General features: G+C 38.1%; 3 protein-coding genes across 6 annotated transcripts; 2 read left to right on the top strand and 1 right to left on the bottom strand.

Annotated features, from left to right (window-relative positions):
- Nucleotides 1–208: 208 nt before the first annotated feature.
- LOC307120568 (CD48 antigen-like) lies at nucleotides 209–6,015 on the bottom strand. 2 transcript variants are annotated; one of them, XM_079807669.1, is made up of 6 exons: nucleotides 5,923–6,015; nucleotides 3,819–4,139; nucleotides 3,365–3,661; nucleotides 3,166–3,282; nucleotides 2,213–2,274; nucleotides 209–604 (listed from the first exon to the last, which is right to left on the bottom strand). In XM_079807669.1, exons 2-6 carry the CDS (start codon nucleotides 4,111–4,113, stop codon nucleotides 530–532), a joined length of 846 nt encoding a protein of 281 aa, XP_079663795.1. In that variant the 5' UTR covers nucleotides 4,114–4,139; nucleotides 5,923–6,015; the 3' UTR covers nucleotides 209–529. The 2 variants fall into 2 exon arrangements, with proteins under 2 accessions (XP_079663795.1, XP_079663794.1); XM_079807668.1 differs by lacking the exon at nucleotides 5,923–6,015 and adding an exon at nucleotides 4,377–4,481.
- Nucleotides 3,288–12,000, top strand: LOC307120567 (uncharacterized protein). The gene is made up of 5 exons (XM_079807667.1): nucleotides 3,288–3,314; nucleotides 5,937–6,058; nucleotides 8,280–8,451; nucleotides 10,574–11,788; nucleotides 11,884–12,000. The coding sequence occupies exons 2-5, from the start codon at nucleotides 6,044–6,046 to the stop codon at nucleotides 11,937–11,939; spliced, it is 1,458 nt and encodes a 485-aa protein (XP_079663793.1). The 5' UTR covers nucleotides 3,288–3,314; nucleotides 5,937–6,043; the 3' UTR covers nucleotides 11,940–12,000.
- Nucleotides 12,001–12,233: 233 nt separating this feature from the next.
- On the top strand, nucleotides 12,234–15,868 carry LOC307120688 (uncharacterized protein). 3 transcript variants are annotated; one of them, XM_079807824.1, is made up of 11 exons: nucleotides 12,234–12,324; nucleotides 12,452–12,497; nucleotides 12,601–12,710; nucleotides 12,792–12,839; nucleotides 12,917–13,000; nucleotides 13,092–13,157; nucleotides 14,588–14,639; nucleotides 14,735–14,785; nucleotides 14,905–14,949; nucleotides 15,034–15,244; nucleotides 15,355–15,868. In XM_079807824.1, exons 3-7 carry the CDS (start codon nucleotides 12,606–12,608, stop codon nucleotides 14,588–14,590), a joined length of 306 nt encoding a protein of 101 aa, XP_079663950.1. In that variant the 5' UTR covers nucleotides 12,234–12,324; nucleotides 12,452–12,497; nucleotides 12,601–12,605; the 3' UTR covers nucleotides 14,591–14,639; nucleotides 14,735–14,785; nucleotides 14,905–14,949; nucleotides 15,034–15,244; nucleotides 15,355–15,868. The 3 variants fall into 3 exon arrangements, with proteins under 3 accessions (XP_079663950.1, XP_079663949.1, XP_079663948.1); XM_079807823.1 differs by having other exon boundaries at nucleotides 12,234–12,497; XM_079807822.1 differs by lacking the exons at nucleotides 12,234–12,324; nucleotides 12,452–12,497; nucleotides 12,601–12,710; ... (1 more) ...; nucleotides 12,917–13,000; nucleotides 13,092–13,157 and having other exon boundaries at nucleotides 14,573–14,639.
- The last annotated feature ends 1,623 nt before the right edge of the window (nucleotides 15,869–17,491 follow it).

Here is a 17,491-nt window from a genome sequence, read left to right as displayed (position 1 = left end):
CCCGATTCACTTTATTTATTTATTTATTTTTAAAGAATATATACACCTAGTATGGCTTGAGGGTGAGTGAATCATGGGGTAATTTTAAATTTTGGGTGAACTGTCCCTTTAACAGTGATGGACCTGAATGTGACATTTTGTAAAGCAATTGAAATAGTCATGTCTTTTTCTTTCTTTATGTTTGTTGTTGACCAAAGAAACAGTAAATGGATGGGAATATGTAACTTTATTTTCAAAGATATGGACATTGCATTTTATTTTTATCTGTTCTATTTATATATTTTACATTTATATTTATGCATTTGGCAGACGCTTTTATCCAAAGCAACTTACAGTGCCCTTATTACAGGGACAATCCCCCTGAAGCAACATGGAGTAAAGTGCCTTGCTCAAGGACACACTGGTGGTGACCGGTGGAATCGAACCAGCAACCTTCTGCATATCGGTTCCATGGTTTAACCCACTGGACCACCATCTCACATGTTTCTGTTTGTTTCTGTTCTAGAAACAAACGCTTCAAAACCAAGAATTAAAAGTAGGACAAACGTGTGGATAGACGCTGTTTTTTGGGGACATTTTTAAGCACAGTCTCCGTCTTTGATTCCTGAAAGGAAACACAAACTCAGTCAGGAAACTGCTGATGCGATAGTTTAAAAACTATAGAGTTTTGCTTCAAATTCACTCAGAATGGACATGCAAACCAATTCCACTTTGTAGAACAGGACACATTTTTCTTTTATAATTTAACTGAATATTTAGCTAATTTTTTGTCAACTAAAAACACGTCCCAATGCAACTACAAAACACTAGTAAAATGGCAACTTTTTAGTTCTGCACTGAGGTGCAAAATACATAAACTTAAAGGGTTAGTTCACCCAAAAATGCAATTTTTGCCATTAATTACTCACCCTCATGTCTTTCCAAACCCGTAAGACCTTTGTTCATCTTTGAAACACATATGAAGATATTTTTGATGATATCTGAGAGCTTTCTGTCCCTCCATTGGGAGCAACGCAATATACACATTCAAGGTCCAGAACAGTAGAAAAGACATCAGTAAAGCAATCCATTCCAGCCATGCGAGTGCTTTGTGTGCACAAAAAAACATGAAAATCTCGCCCTGCAATCTAGAGGGTGAGCACCACGACTTATGCGGGACTGACAATTGGTCTGGAGTCACATGGATTACTTTAAAGGGGTGATGAATTGAGAAATCAACTTTCCCTTGAGCTTTTGATATATAAAAGGTCATATCCTGTAAGTTTCAGAGCTGAAAACTTCCTTGTCAAAGAGAAGCTTTTATAGACACCAGGCCCAGCAAACGACAGGTTTTTCAAAGTGGGGATCTATGACGTCAAAGGGAGGCAAGCACCGCCTCAGCAGAAGAATATCAACGCCTACTTCATCACTGCCTGTTTAGCTCCGCCCACCGATTCTCGCATGTAACATAGGCCTAGTGTTAAACCTTCAAGCTACAAAGCAATAATCATGCCGTTGAGGATTACAACATATTGTGAAGTGCCTGGGCTCAACAGTAATGCAACATGTAAGTAACTGTGTTCTCTTAGTAAGATGAAAATAATATGTTATTTAACAGTGATTAAATTCTATAAAAGCCGCGTTTCCACCGCAGGAACTTTCCCCAGGAACTAGGAACTTTGGGGTGGTACTCGGTGTGTTTCGACCGCAGGAACCAGGGTCTAAATGAAGTTAATTCCCCCTCCAAATGGCCCTGGTCCCGGGGTAGTACTTTTTCAAAGTTCGGGAACTTTCGGGGGTGGGATTTGGGCGCTGAACATGCTGATTGGTTGAACTCACGCCGCATTTTATTTCAACCGGCAGCTTTAAAAGTCTTTTGCGAGGTTCGTTCGTTCTGCCTTCAGTAAATATCAGTCTTGCTCTTTCTGTCCGATGTTGCGCGTTCGTCTCAGCAATCGCACGGTCAATGTCCGTAATAGCTGATAATAACATACGTTGCCATTCCATTGACTTAACATTGAAATCACTCGCGCCAGACGCTCTATTCGCGTTTGGTGTGAACGCAGCATTACGGGTTTGGAACGACATGAGGGTGAGCATTTTGTGTGAACTAACCCTTCAATGTAAATAGGTTGAAAGCATGCTTAAAACTATCCTTTTGTTCTGTTCCTAACTGAATAATATTGATGGTTGGGCCGTTATTCACATGTCTGTTCACTGTAAACTATCTTACCATTTTTTGTGTTGTTGGTTTACACAATGCTGAATCAGTTCTGGTTTCCTCCTGTGTCTGAACTGCATTGACAATAATCACAGATGAGTTAAAAACACCATGGATTGCAATCTTATATAGAATTTTGTTTGTGTGATTCAAATGCATTAATTGTAGTTGAAAATTCTGTCATTAAAGACTCACCCTTATGTCGTTCCAAACCCAAAAGTCCTTCTTCATCTTCGGAACACAAATTAAAATATTTTCAATTAAATCCGAGAACTGACCCCTCTATAGACAGCAACACAACGACCACTTTCAAGGCCCAGAAAGGTAGTAATGAGATTGTTAAAATAGTCCATGTGACTCGTGTTTCAACCTTCATTTTATGAAGCGACGAGAATACTTTTTGTGTGCAAAAAATCCCCAAAAATGACAACTTTTTTTGAAGAATCTCTTCATTTCTATGTCAGTCTCCTACGTCTCCGAGTTCTACGGCAGAATGGCGGCTCACCATTGGCTGGCTCCTGCGTCAGCATCACACGCATTTGTCGTGGTGCTCACTTGAACAGCGTCAGCCTATTGGTGTCGCCGTTCAGACATAGAACTCTGAAGCGCTGAAGTGTAGGAGATTGACACAGACAAGAAGAGATTCTTTAATAAAGTTATTTGTGTTTGTTTTTTGCACACAAGTATTCTCGTCGCTTCATAACATTAAGATTGAACCACTGGAGTCACATAGACAATTGTTATGATGTCTTTACTACCTTTCTGGGCATTGAAATTGGTTGTTTTGTTGCTGTCTTTACAGAGGTCAGAGAGCTCTCGGATTTCATTAAAAATATTTGTGTTCAGAAGGTGAATGAAAGTCTTGTGGGTTTGGAACGACATGAGGCTGAGTAATTAATGATAGAATTTTAATTTTTGGGTGAAATAGCCCTTAAATATTTGAAGTAAGTAATTGAATTCCTGACCTAATTTTTTACGTTTCCAGCAGATGCAAAAGATCCCAATGACTGCAGCTACAATCAACAGAGATCCAGCGGCAGCAGCAGAGATCAACACTATCAGAAGGACTGAGAATGTAGGACCTGAAGGAGAGTCGAGAGAGACAGTCATAAGTGTGAGTGAATTTGTACATAAACGCTATTATCAGTGCTGCCGTAGGCCTACCTGCACATCTGTGACAGAGCTGAGTGATATCCAGATGTTGAGTCTGGTTGCTGATGGGATTGTTGAGCACACAGCTGTAGGTGTTTTTATCCTGATATTCCACCTCCAGAGGTAGAGAGAGACTGATGCTGAGATCAGACACACTGATGCTGGACAATAAACTGTTTCCTTTGTACCAGGAGAGAGTCACATGACTCACATTTACCACTGAACACACCAGTGAACATGGTGATGATGATGATGATGATGAAGAACATTGTGAAGCGTTACTACTGATGACAGGAACAGGCAGACGAGCTGGAGAACATGAGGGAACAAAGACAAACAATTTAATTTTCATTTCGGTTTGTTGAATGAGTGTCTATACTATAAAATGATTCAACATGTTCAATATGTAAATATAAAACAAGAACATGTATAAAAAATTAATTAAAAAAGGCAAATTATCTCTCACCATAGACAGAAACACTGAATGTTTTTGTTGGCCGTTTCGCTCCATTTAACTCAAGTCGGTAATCTCCAGCATGTTCAGTTGTGATGTTTGTGATGGTCAGAGATCCAGTTTGATTGTCCAGCTTCAGTCTGTCTCTGAATCTCCCATCAGGAACATCATTATATGTGGAGAAGATTTCATTCTCAATGCTGATTTTAGCTATGAGAGACCTTTCAGCTCCATATTTCCACAGTATGCCGTTTTCTTCCTGTATTTTAGTAACACCAGTGTTTAGAGTGACAGAATCTCCCTCCATCACTGACACTGAATCACCAAACACACCTGGAGAACATGAAGTTTTGTTCAATGTAAAAATCAATGTATAAAAGGTACATAGCTTAATCTTTCCAGACCTTTGGAAATTTCAGTGTAACATTCTGAACAGAGTCCTGAATTCAGAGTAAATCCCACAATAAAGCTTCATTTGGTACAGATAGTTGGAGATTAAGTCTAATTAACTGCAGCTTTATTACTCTGAAACTAAAAGAATTTAAGCCATGAAATATATTTATAACTTACCGATCAGACACCAGCAGCACAAACAGAACAAAACAAACATGTTAAACATTTTCTTCATCTAATAAAACTCTCCGCTCAAACGGAGCAGAACTATTCATGTTGTGTGAATCCTCCCACAGAGTTTGACCCGCCTACACACACTTCATTTGCATATGAGACAGTTATAGTCCTTCAGGCCCTCATTAGGACTTTAACTGTTCTTAATGTGTGAAAATGTTCCGTATTTAGTAGTTTAACATTTTCTAGAAAGTATTTGTCTGACTGTGTTAAATGGATTAAGGTAGAAGAACATTGTGTGCATTGTATATAAACTGTAGTGGATGTAAAATTAGGTGTTCTCAGTTCTCAGTTCTCATTTATAGTGTACTGGGGAAAGTACACAGTTAAAACTGCCCCACCTCCCCCGTAAAGTCAAGAACTCATTATTTAAAACCTGTATGAGTTTCTTTCTTCTGCTGAACACAAAAGAAGATATTTTGAAGAAAGTTTGTAGCGAGGCTGCTTTGGGGCACCATTTACTTCCATAATAGTAATGAATCTTCCTATGTGTTCAATATAAAGACATTTATACAGGTTTGGAACAACTTGAGGGTGAGTAAATAATGACAGAATTTAGATTTTTGGGTGAACTGTCCCTTTAAGCAGTCATTCTGAACCAGTACCCAGCAAACACAAAACGTTTTTACAACGTTTCACAACGTTGTATTTTGGTTGCAATTAGGTAATGTTGCAGTACAACGTTTTAAAGACGTTTTAAAAATGTTTTTTTTTTTAAATAGAAAAATAATGTAACCAAAATAAAACGTTTTAAAAACGTTGTAAAAATACCAACCTGGTACGTTTTCTTTAAGTAGTCAAAAAAACGTAAATATTACGTTTGTCTACTACCAAACTACAACTTTTGGCAGACGTTTTATTCCGGTGTTAAAATAACTCTGCACGTTGAAACGACGTTTAAAAAACGTCATGACAGTACCAAAATACAACCATATGCCAAACCTCCAAAGACGTTCTGTTTGTGTAAAAATATCAGTAACATTTTACCATTGAGGCGATTCAGTGACTGAGTGAGACTGTTTAATGCTGCTGGGCATTCGATATCAAAAGGACTTAATCACTTTTTTTGACAATTCTGAAATTCAAAAATGTTTAAAAAAATTATGAATTTATTTAAATTATTACTATATTGTTATGTAATTATTTGTTTAAATGTCATAAGCTTTATATGACAGGATTATTTATTATGTATGATTAATATAGCCTAGCTAAATTATAAATTAATAATAACATTTATTATGCTATAATCTATTAATTAACCTATATAAAAATATAATAATTCTGTCTGTCAAGCTCTGATAATATTATATTAATATATTACCCATTAAAAAAAAAAAAAAAAAAAAAAACAATAGGCCTAACGTTACCTTTAAAAGCACGGATGTATCTGTCACCGCATGCTGCTTTAAGTCAGACAGTCTGAGACACTGAAATGCTTCTCTGCAAAGTGTGCAGTTCGTCATGAGTTACTGGACAGACCCATTGATACCTTTTTCTATTCAGCCCTATATCTGGAGATCCTCTTGTGTTCAAACGAGACATTTCCAGCTGCAGCCCACCAGTTTCAGAACCCCAGCCACAGAACGGAAGTGAGAGGAAACGAGTTAAGCATGGCGGAAAGCACGGTGAGTCGTCTCTAATGTTTTTGCCGTCGTATGGTGAATAATTATTCAAATATTAAGTTAAACAATTATATGCTAAATATTTATTTTGTGATTGTCTTTATCATCTTATTGAAGCTTGAATTTGTTGTCAAGCTTTAACAGTTTTTCTGTTTCGATTTATTTTCGGATTCGTATGTTCTTTGCGGTAGAATCAGGGGTGGACTAGGGCAAAAAAGTGGCCCTGGACTTTCTGGCACAAAGCGGCCGATCACACGTGGTCTGCGACACACCGCACCATAAACCCACCAGCTCATTATACACAGGGCAATTTTGCACACCGAAGCTATTTATACAAAAATGTGAATTATATTAATTGTTTTATTGAAATGCTTATCATACTGAACGACTGGCATACTTCTTGAGGTTATAATTTGTCTTGCACATGGCAGATAGCATTTTTTTATATGCAAATTTTGATTTCTCCATACACTGTAGTTTAATATCACTAAGTTCAATACCTACCATAAAATCAGACCATATACAATGCTATGGTCTAAGACTTAGAATGTGGACTGTTTTAGGGTGCCTTTCTAGTGGTTATAGTATGTAATCTGTAATTTTATGGAATAGAGCTCAAACAGTGGAAAAGAGTTTAAAAATTATATGAAAAATACAGCATATTAAAATGATTTCTGAAGGATCATGTGACACTTACTGAAGTAATGATGCTGAAAAGTCAGCTTTTACAGAAATAAATTACATTTTACAATACATTCTCATAGAAAATAACTAGGCCTATTGGAAATGGTATTAATATTTCTTAATATTTGTGGTTTTACTGTATTTTTGATCAAATAAATTCAGCCGCCTTCTTTCAAAAACATTTTAAAAAGTCTTAATTATTTCAAACTTTTGATTACAGGTGTGTAAAATAATGCATGTGAACTAACTAGCAAATTATATATTTATTTTCATATATGACACTTTCCATATAGGCTACTTGAATATGAAAGTTGCCAGTTTTAGCATGATGTATGTGTAGGCTAAGCCTACGTTTCAGAAATATATTTTGAGTACTATGAATAATTTGAAAATGATTGTGAAATTACTGAAGAAAGCCTGGAAACAGAAAGACAAACATTCCCTCTGATATGTTGAAAACTGCGACACCTACGCTAATGTTTCTTTGTGCATTCTGTGACAAATAACGTAAAAGGCATTACAATCTGATTAATTCTAAAAGGTCAGCAGTAGTTTACATCCCTGGAAATTAATGTCCGTCGTTTAACATTTTTAAAATTGTTAAAGCTACACTGTGTAATATTTTCCCCCATCTAGTGATGAAAAGGTATATGACCATCCAGTGAATTTTAGTTTCTGTTCCTCTCAATTCCGATTTCGTTTTAACTCCTACGGTGGCCGATTTAGTCCAAGATTAACATGGCTTCCAGTTCGACCTCGTCCACATTCGACACGGTGCCATCGAGTGTTAAAACGCGAAAGGCGAAGCTTGAATTCACGGGTATGTCCCTCTTTGGCTAATGTACTTTCAAGATGGAGGGGCAACATGGCGACCGGCATTCAAACCCCTCACCCGTATGTATTTTCAATGGCATATTATAAACATACGAGAATATATAATTTTTTAAAAGAAGTAAATATACATTAATGAGCACATATATTTTTGAAAGAACTAAGTGTTTTTAGCTAAGAATAAACGAAAAAAGTTACACAGTGTAGCTTTAACAGTCGGGAAATATTGCTGTAGCCCATTGACTCATATTCAGCTCTTACCTCGGCTCGCATTCAAGTGCCGCCCGCGCTGCTCGGCTGCTGTGCACAGTAAATCCGCCTCCTTTAATTTGATTGGATATCGCAAACATTTTGACAAGCACTGAGACACTGCCTCAAGAGGGCTGCGCGGGCCATTCGTCTGGGCTGACGGAACGATATAGGCTACGTAGTTTTACTATAATTTATTCTTCATATATATTTACGTAGCAACGGGCCGGCCCACATTGTCCTGCGGCCCACCGGGAAAACACTCGGTATGCCAGATGGCCAGTCCGCCCCTGGGTAGAAGTTCGTTTGAAGACGTTAATTATCCATGAATATAAATAGTTTCTTCCACTTTCCTTTGTTATATGCTTTGTTTGTGACTTAATTTTACCTCATAGTTGATATTTTTTGAATCCCATTTGTCAACGTTGAGATAATTGTGTGGTGATTTCATCTCTTGTAGAGACACATAACGATTCAGAGAGGTAACGAATTACCTGAGCTGCAGCAGTGCAACAAGTGTTGCAGCAATTACCACTGCCCTTTTTGCTCAGCCAGTGTGTTTAAGCCAGCCAAACTGATCAAATTAAAAAGTCACATTGAAAGCCACTTCAACAAGGGAGTTGTCTATGGAGGTATGTCTGTCTGTCTGTCTTATCTATCTATCTATCTATCTATCTATCTATCTATCTATCTATCTATCTATCTATCTATCTATCTATCTATCTATCTATCTATCTATCTATCTATCTATCTATCTATCTATCTATCTATCTATCTATCTATCTATCTATCTATCTATCTATCTATCTATCTATCTATCTATCTCTCTATCTCTCTATCTCTCTATCTAATCACAGAACGGCCGGTACTCCAGTACGGCCGGCGGGCCGACCCACCACCAGCCACGCACGCAGTCATCACCTGTTTTTTTTCCCCCACTAATTTGTTTCATACTCCAATATTGTAGGTGGCAGCAATGTACCTTTAAGTTGGATGCCAGCTGCACTGGCCGTGGCCGCCAAGTAAGGAGAAGAAGAAGTGGAAGAGTAGGAAGAAACCAACTGCAAAGACGTTAGATAGAACAGCGTTTCCCAACCGGGGTGCCCAGGGTGCTGTGTAAAAGTCCTTCAAATATATACTTTTTTTTCCCCCAAATAATTCTCTTTTTGTAAACTTTGTTCAATGCATGTGAGTGCTGCCGTATGTTCGAATATGACCAGTCATTTTCACCGTCATCACCCGGGTGTAGTGTCAGAAGACGCGAATGAGAAGTAGCGCGCGCTGTGAGAAAATGTGTCTCTGTGCACTCATCCGAAAGCGCGCACACGTCTCACAGCGCGCAAATATTGAGTTCTCTTTCAAGCCTCGCTCTTGAACGGACAAACTCACACAAAAAGTATGTCAACATGTCCATCTTGATGAGTATTCTAGCAGACATAGTCTGTTTATGCCTTAAGTAAACTTTATACAGTCGAGAAATACATATCCATGCATTAGGTCTTAAAGGGGCAGTCTGTTTACTGTCTGTTTAATGTCAAAAGACAAGGACATCACTCACTGCTCTTGATTGAATAGCTTTTGTAAGTTTAATAGGATTAATCTTTAATTTATACACTCAAATATGCAATGTTATTTTACATGTTATCAATTTCTGTACCTGAAAACTAATGTTAGACGTACCTGAAAAACCTGAAAAGCATAGTTTATTTTATTAGTACCTTTGCTCAATAGTATTTATTTGTGCTGCTGCTTGTATTTAAATTATTTGTTCTTATTATTTTCTTTATTTTTATTTGACAGTAGTCCTTTTTTCCCTGAACATAGCAAATACTGTACCGTACCGAAACCGTGAACCTAAAACCGTGATACAAACCCAACCGTGAGCAAACTGTACCGTTAAACACCTAGCGTAACGTATGCGAGGGGGTGCCACAAAATGGAGAATTTTCAAAGGGTGCCATGACTGAAAAAAGGTTGGGAAACACTGAGATAGAAGAAGCATAGAAACAAACAAACAAACAATATGCATAACATAAACGGAAAGAAAAGGGGGAGGCTGAGAAGGCGAGAGAAAATAAATTGCGGAATTTAGATACTGAAGCCACTAAATGTCGCAAACTAACAGCACCTCGCAGTTAAATATTAGCAGCAGTGAAAAAGTGAGCCAGACAGCTATGCAGCAACATGCCACCAGGAATGATGATGAGGGACAGAAAGATGAGCTGGTTCCACAGGCAGATCCAGGGCAAGTAAGTATGGAACATGAGAGGAGAAAGACAGTTACTTGCTAGGGATGATGTTAGGAAGAGATATTCAGGTTGCTACAATTTTAATGATTACAGTAGTTAAAACAGCTAAACTTCAACATTTTAGCTGTAAAATGCCACATGCAGTAGCTAATGTTGTTGTTGTCGAGTTTCCGCACGCCGATTGCTTTGGGCCGGGCCTAGTCAAAGTCCAGGACCGTTTTTTAGTCCCAGTCCGTCCCTCTATCTATCTATCTATCTATCTATCTATCTATCTATCTATCTATCTATCTATCTATCTATCTATCTATCTATCTATCTATCTATCTATCTATCTATCTATCTATCTATCTATCTATCTATCTATCTATCTATCTATCTATCTATCTATCTATCTATCTATCTATCTATCTATCTGTCTATCTGTCTGTCTGTCTGTCTGTCTGTCTGTCTGTCTGTCTGACTATCTATCTATCTCATTATTATTATTATAATTTATTTTTTTTAGGCTTCACTATATACAGATGTGGACTTGGATGTAGAACAGCAATGCATCACCACTGCCCATACTGTACAACAACAATTTTAAGGAGAAGAGATTTTGAAATTCATGTAAAAATTTGCACACAAAGACAACTTCCAACTTTGCCCACAATTCCATCTCCATCCACTGCAGCGCTGACCACACCAGCAGTCTCCTCAGAAAGGGTTTGTGTGCGGCCTGTGATCAAAAAAAGATGCCCAATTTGCAACATCCTCATTAATAAAAAAAACTTAAAAAAACACATTGACCGCAAACACACAGAACAGCCAAAACAGGATATTAATGCCACATTCCATCTTGCAAGCCAGTGCATTGACAGAACAAATGGCATATTTACAGTCCTTAAAGTGTCCAAGGGTCACAGTGTTCCTCTTCATATTCAGCTCAAGACATGGGGAGAACACCATAAGGTCATCTGTGAATCACATGAATGTCAGGTCAATATGGAAGTTGCACAGAGTGCCCTGTCATCATACCAGTGCAAACACATCCGCTCCGTAACTTACTGCACATCCACTGCTGAACCAGTGTTCCTGGAAGAGGATATTTTAACCGAGATGGTGAAAGCAAAGTGGTTTAGCAATGAAAAGAAGATGATCTGCCTTACACGGCAGCAGCTTGCCAACAGCAATTGCGTTCCACTCTCTGTGCAAACTTCGATTGGCACCCCTGAAACAAAGAAGTTAATTTCAGTTTTTGAACCCAATGTCTCCTATTACAGCCAGCTAGGACGTGTAATGGTTGAGTATGACTCAAAATTAAACACATGGCATTGTCCCTGTGCCAAATTGCGGCGTTCATGTGTGCACAAATATATTGCAAAATGGCACCTTTTTCAGACACAACGTGAGCTGTTTCGAACAGTCTTCAGCAGAGAAGAATCACCACACGATGCGCCACATCCACAGTCTGAGGAGAAGGATTTCAGAGAAGACAGTCCTGTTTATCCTCCAAAAGATCTGGGGCTAAATAATATGGTACGCTACATTCTTCAGCACAAGAAGATACCTGTTGATCTACCAGATGATGTGCGTGTACCATCACCCGACAAAGATTACCCAAGAAACCTTTGTCCAGATGAAAGTGTCTGTCAGAGTTGTCCAGGTGTCGTCCCCCTCAGTGATCCCATCCTAATTACAAAAAAGGCTAAAATACTAACAAACTGGTCCATTATTGAAGGTATGATTTGATGTAATTGAATGTGATATCCAGCTAAATTATCCTCTGATGTAGTACTTGTTTAAATGTTTGATGTTGCCCCCTACTGTAAGCAGTGCCCACTTTGTGGAATGTTTTACCTCTACCAGGAGTGGAAAGACCACCTACATAACTTCAATGACCACATCATCCTTGCCATACCCTTATGCCTACCCTTGAGAAGCCTTCTCCAGGTAACTTTTAACTTAACACTGATGTTTGAATTTATTTATGTTACTTAAAACAGATTTTGTTTATTCCAGGTCCATGCTGCTGTGAGCAGAGCTGTTGAGTTTTTTTAATATCTTTATATTAAACACTTTTTGTTTTTAAAGTAGTGAAAATGCATAGGCCACCAACCAGAGTGTGTGTTTAAAGGAAATCTGAGGTTTGGGTCTAGCTCTTGTTGGCTGTTTTTATTGTTATAGAAAATTCCGACATCCCCACTGAGGAGCCAGTCCCCACAGACATTGAGATGGAGGACACAACCCAGACATCCATTGTGGTCCCTACCAGTAGTAAGTGTTTAAATATCCTTTATTATGTCTTAATATATCCTGTTGCAATTTATTGTATGTAATTATCCATTTTTACTATTACAGTAGAAAATGAAATGGTGTGTAACATCAAACACCTGTCTGCCAGTAGAGTGTGTTGGGATTGTCTGCCCAGTCATAAGCAATCAGCAATGGTATGTGAATGACAGTTTTATTTGATGTTGTAGTGGCACTCACAAATCAAACCATATCCTTTTTTTATATATTTATTCTCGATTTCTTCTCTTTGTCTTTAAGCTTGAATGGGCTTTGGGGACAAGGATGAGACAATTGCTAAAGTTGGAAACTTGGTTCTGGAAAGGAAAGATTTCTCGACTCTAGGTCTAAATGAGCTGTTGGAGGCAACAGTGAGTTGACTTACAATAACATACAATAACAAGAAGAAATGTCTGTGAAAGTTTACAGTTTTCTTTAAAAAAAAATTGCAGATTGCAAAAAGCTGTCTCGAGGTAATTGCATTGGTGGCTAAGGAACAAGTAAGTTTTTCTAAAGCTGCAAATAGACATAGTTGTCTAGCTTGTGTACAGTCTTACATTGGTATGTTATGTTGTAGGGAATGGATGTGTGGACCGCTAACGCCTATTTTGTGGTGACCTGGCTACCTCCACATAATTTGGACCCCTCCTTGTCATTACCAGTGAGTCCACAAAGTTACATAACATTCACAGCAGTGACAAATTTTATTTTAATCCAACTGAATGGATTTTTGTGTATAGGATTATGTATAGGATTGCATTGCATTGAAAGATTGCATTGTCTTCCCTGCTTGGAAGCCAGGCCACTGGATGCTGTGTGTAAGGGCATTTTCACACCTGAAAGTCCGCACCAAGGTCCGAACCGAAGTTCATGTTTTGATACTTTTTATACATTTGGTTAGTTTTGGTTTGGTTTCACATTGCAATCATGCGAGCGCACTAAAGAACTTTACATGACGCACTTGCGTCCACTCGTCATCATCCTTGTGGGCTGCATCTGGACATTGATTGGTTTGTAAACGGACGTGCGTCTGACGTCAGCGTCTTTGATAAGAATGAATGAATGGACGCATATCACCGCCACTATTGAACAGTGCGCAATGCGCATTGCTTGACTATTTTTTATTCGTTACGTTTAAAAAGTGGACATTTCAAGCTTTATATACATATATTTCTCATGTTTGTGAGGCGAGTAGCAGGGCGAGTAGCAGGTTTGTGAGGCGAGTAGCAGCGAGTAGCAGGTCGACTTTTTGCTTCTTATTTATTAAATCCAGGCAATTATCTGATTAAACGTTGATTAAAATCAAGATACAATTTATACAAAACGAAATTCCCATTAAAGAAATGCTTTCTAAGCAAAATCATACAAAATTTCGTTCAAAATTATTTCTGACTTTCTGTCTTCTGACATATTGCGCATATTTTCACTTTTCATAATCAATGTAGCCTAGATTGAATTTAAAAATAACATTATAATATTTAAACACATAAACAGGAACTTCCTGTAAATGGTCTGAAAGTCCGAACCATACAGAAAATGCTTTCACACTAGAAACGAACCGAACCTTTGTTCAGTTTGATCCGGACCGAGACTACCTCTTTTCGTCGGACCAAATTTCGTCTGTTTGGTCCGGACCGTGGTACGGGGGAGGTTTCACACCTGCAATTTTGATTTGGACCAAACTGAAAAGTCTGAAAATCCGGACCAAACAAGGTAGGTGTGAAAACGCCCTAAGTTATTTGTAATCTGGTTATTTAATGTAACTTTGCAGTGTTGTCTGAAAATTGCCTGCATTTGTCTTATCACAATTCAGAAATACCATTTCATGATTCATAACTACTAACATACTACTTTTTGCAGGTCATGAAGCCAAAAGATAGGCACATGTATTTCTTCGAACCAACCAATCCATATGGGTTGCGAGATGAGATGTATGTAAAAGTTTTCAGGTTGCAAACATAAATATAGTGAAAATGTTCAAGGTTCTCAGTTCATGGTTCGCTGTTCAATGTTTCTGTTCAAGTTTTGCCATTCAGAGTGTGCCGTTCGAGATATTAAGAAGCTTGCTTAATGGTTACTTGCATGATGTTCTGGTTTTGCATGCTGTGACAGTTTTTACAAGAAAGACCCAAAACTGTTGGCTGATGGGTTTGTGCATGGATTCAGAGCTTCAAACTGTATGTACCACACAATGCACTTTATTTGCATATTAACAAATCTGTTTTTATTATGTGTATTTTTGTTGCAGTAAGATGACAGCCAAAATTGCTCCTGGCACATGGGTGCTAATGAAAAACAAGGTTGGTTATAAAGAAGTTAACTAAAGTTGGGACAAGTGTCAACCCCTTAGAATTAATAATCTCATGCTTCTCTTCTCTCTTTTTTTTTTTCAAAGCATATCCCCCAACAGATTGATGGTGTGGACTGTGGAGTCTTCATGTTGATGGTGAGACCACTTATGTTTTGATATAAATAAACCAATGATTGGTGTGATTTTTTTAGTTGTTAAAGGATTTTATTTTTACATTTACTGAGAGAATTTTCTTAATTCTTGTTGTTTTCCAGTATGCTCTACATCTCGTCTTGGGAGCACCCTTTGATTTTAAATCTGTAAGTAATTACCAGCTCAAGTATTTGACCTTTATGATGTTGTAGTTGTTAATATTTCAAGATCCCTCTGTTTTTGTCTTCCAGTGCGACTTTCCAAACATACGGAGATGGTGGACCCTTGTTCTTCCGGAGAACTTTGGGGCTTTCTTCTTTACTGGACATTTCCTCCAGCCCACCATTACATTTGCACCTCTTCTGATCAATTTTAAATTAAACAAGATATGTATATTACAGTGCAGAATCCCCACAAGATTCCCTTCCAAGTGGAGAACAAGCTACGCTTTGCAGCAATGAGGTATGTCTCAAATATAAACACACACGTATATGAGCGTTTATATATCTTTACATATAATACATTTATAAGAAATATTAGTTACATTTTACTTTAATATTCTGTAATTGAAGGAGCTTCCAGTAATCCAATACATGAAAGAAGCAGTGAAATGGCTCAATTCCTCCAAACATCTCAAGGGTCCAGTGGAAGAGCCTCTTTTCCTTTCACTGTCTGAAGAGGACAAGGAAAAGGCCCTCAACAGTCTACAGGAACAATCAGAAGACTCCACACAGCCCTTCACATTTCATTTTTTGTTCAGGGATGACATGGAGTTATTTATGCAGGAATGTAGTGACAAAAGGGGCTTAAGACTGAATGCTTCATTTGACACATTTTAATTTGGATTTATTCAGCATTGTCATGACAAAATGGGCCTTTGATACATTTCAATGGAATTATTTGTTGTATAAATAGAATTTCTTTTTAAAATTATGCTCCTGTTTTCCCCCCTTTCTTTTTTTTCTTTCTTTAAGAGTTTTATTGAAAAATGTCAATTGTTATTTAAAAAAAATGCATGCTGCTTTTGGCTTTGCAGTAAACGTTTATTTTGAGTTTTGCAATTAAAGTGTATTCATATAAAATGCCCTTAAGTTTCAAGTCTCATGTTTTTACATCATGAACAGGAAATAACTCACATAATGGCAATAGTATCACAAGATTAAAATTATAAAATGTGTTTATTGTACTCGACCTTAATGTCTCATTATAACTCATATAAAATAAGACGTTTCTTGTGTAATAAAAGCCAGCTACGCTCCAAAACCGTAGTTGGCGATACTTTGTTAAAAACGTAAGCTCCGCCCCTTCCGTTCTGTGGATGGGGTTCTGTCGCTGACTCGCTGGGGTTCTGAAACTGGTGGGCTCAGGCTGCGGCCCTGCGAGCGCATGTTGTTCTCGAGACGCCGCCGCTATGGCAACAAAGCCGCTAAAACGCAACCGCGAGCAAATTAACTCCTACTATTTATTGTGAAATTGATATCTTTATTTTTGCTATCAGTATTCTCCACACTGCAAAATCCTTGTGTGTTTATTGAACTATGTGTGGACTTATGTAAAATACGGGACGATTCTGTATTTCACGGGACGGGTGGCAACCCTAGCTACCCCCCTGGGAAATGTAGCAAGCTAAGCTATAGCAACATGGCAAAAGTAGTTTACTACATCGAAGCTATTTTTTAAATAATTTTTTTTATACTGGACCAACTTCATTCCAATCAATGCTATCTCGGTGATCAATAAAAGTCAACTGATGGGCAGGCATACTTTTTGCAGTTCAATTGTTTGATCAACAACTGTCCCAACATGTGATCCACATAATAACAAAACCAGGTGTCCAGAGTGTGTGTATGTATGCGTACGCGCCTGTGTTTGCATGTTTATGTTCAATTTAGACTTGGGCACATTGGCAGGACAAACTGCAAGTTAACTTAAAAATCAACTCAGCTCAAAGTAGCAAAAGAATTAAGACCTGCCCCAATCAGTGCCAACAATGTCACACAAAAAAATGTCTCTGCTCACTCTCTTCTCTCTCTGTGCTCGATCTCTGCTCGCTCTCTCTCTCTGCCAAGTTTCTGCCACCACATATCAAGAGGTGGCCAGTCTGGATCCTGATCTTTTCAAACAAGAGGTGTTCATTCATGCGACACAATAGAGGCGTTTCAAATTTTTTATTTTCTAGTTTCTCTTTTGTGACTGCGTAGACGATGATTGTACATATGGAACGCCAAACGGTTCACAAAATGGCAGTAACCAAATGCCTGGTCTTCAGAAAACGCTGTTATTTGTGGCGTTTTAGATGAAAATACGGCGTTCGGTTCTGTAGTACAAGCGACGTAAACAACAGCGTTTTGGCCTTCCATATTACGCCATAATTTATGGCGCTTCAGTCTGACAAAGGCTGCGTAAAAAGCTCAGTTTTCTATAATATTCAAACCAGCCCCTCCTTTAACTACACAGCCCAGCCCCATTAAAAGGCGGTAAGACCTGTGTAGTCGATCCACCTCAAGAGTCCTGTCTTTTAACACTATTGCGACTGATATTTGGACTTTCATCATGTGATATTTGTATTTTTTAATTGGGCATATGTGTATGCGCCTTTTCCTTAATCAATATATGCATAAGTAAAACTATTTTATAATTTTTTGTGTACGTTATTGTTTGCGAAAACCCTAGAGCTATCATTTGCGTAGAGGTTTGTCCACGAGGCAG

The sequence above is a fragment of the Gobio gobio genome (assembly GCF_949357685.1).
Source record: "Gobio gobio genome assembly, chromosome: 24".
NCBI classification, from domain to species: Eukaryota; Metazoa; Chordata; class Actinopteri; order Cypriniformes; family Gobionidae; genus Gobio; species Gobio gobio.
Note: the sequence above shows the minus strand (reverse complement) of the source record. Positions and strands in the feature narration are given on the sequence as shown.

Bases quoted from the DNA above. Each gene is read 5' to 3' on its own strand.
- LOC307120567 (XM_079807667.1), top strand. The intron at 8,452-10,573 runs GTATGTCTGTCT...TATTTTTTTTAG, and splicing joins CAAGGGAGTTGTCTATGGAG to GCTTCACTATATACAGATGT. The intron at 11,789-11,883 runs GTATGATTTGAT...TACTGTAAGCAG, and splicing joins AAACTGGTCCATTATTGAAG to TGCCCACTTTGTGGAATGTT.
- LOC307120688 (XM_079807822.1), top strand. From the start codon at position 14,592: ATGACAGCCAAAATTGCTCCTGGCACATGGGTGCTAATGAAAAACAAG. The intron at 14,640-14,734 runs GTTGGTTATAAA...TTTTTTTCAAAG, and splicing joins GGGTGCTAATGAAAAACAAG to CATATCCCCCAACAGATTGA. The intron at 14,950-15,033 runs GTAAGTAATTAC...TTTGTCTTCCAG, and splicing joins CACCCTTTGATTTTAAATCT to TGCGACTTTCCAAACATACG.
- LOC307120568 (XM_079807668.1), bottom strand. From the start codon at position 4,434: ATGAAGAAAATGTTTAACATGTTTGTTTTGTTCTGTTTGTGCTGCTGG. The intron at 4,140-4,376 runs GTAAGTTATAAA...CATGTTCTCCAG, and splicing joins GTGCTGCTGGTGTCTGATCG to GTGTGTTTGGTGATTCAGTG. The intron at 605-2,212 runs GTAAGATAGTTT...GTTTCCTTTCAG, and splicing joins AACCAACAACACAAAAAATG to GAATCAAAGACGGAGACTGT.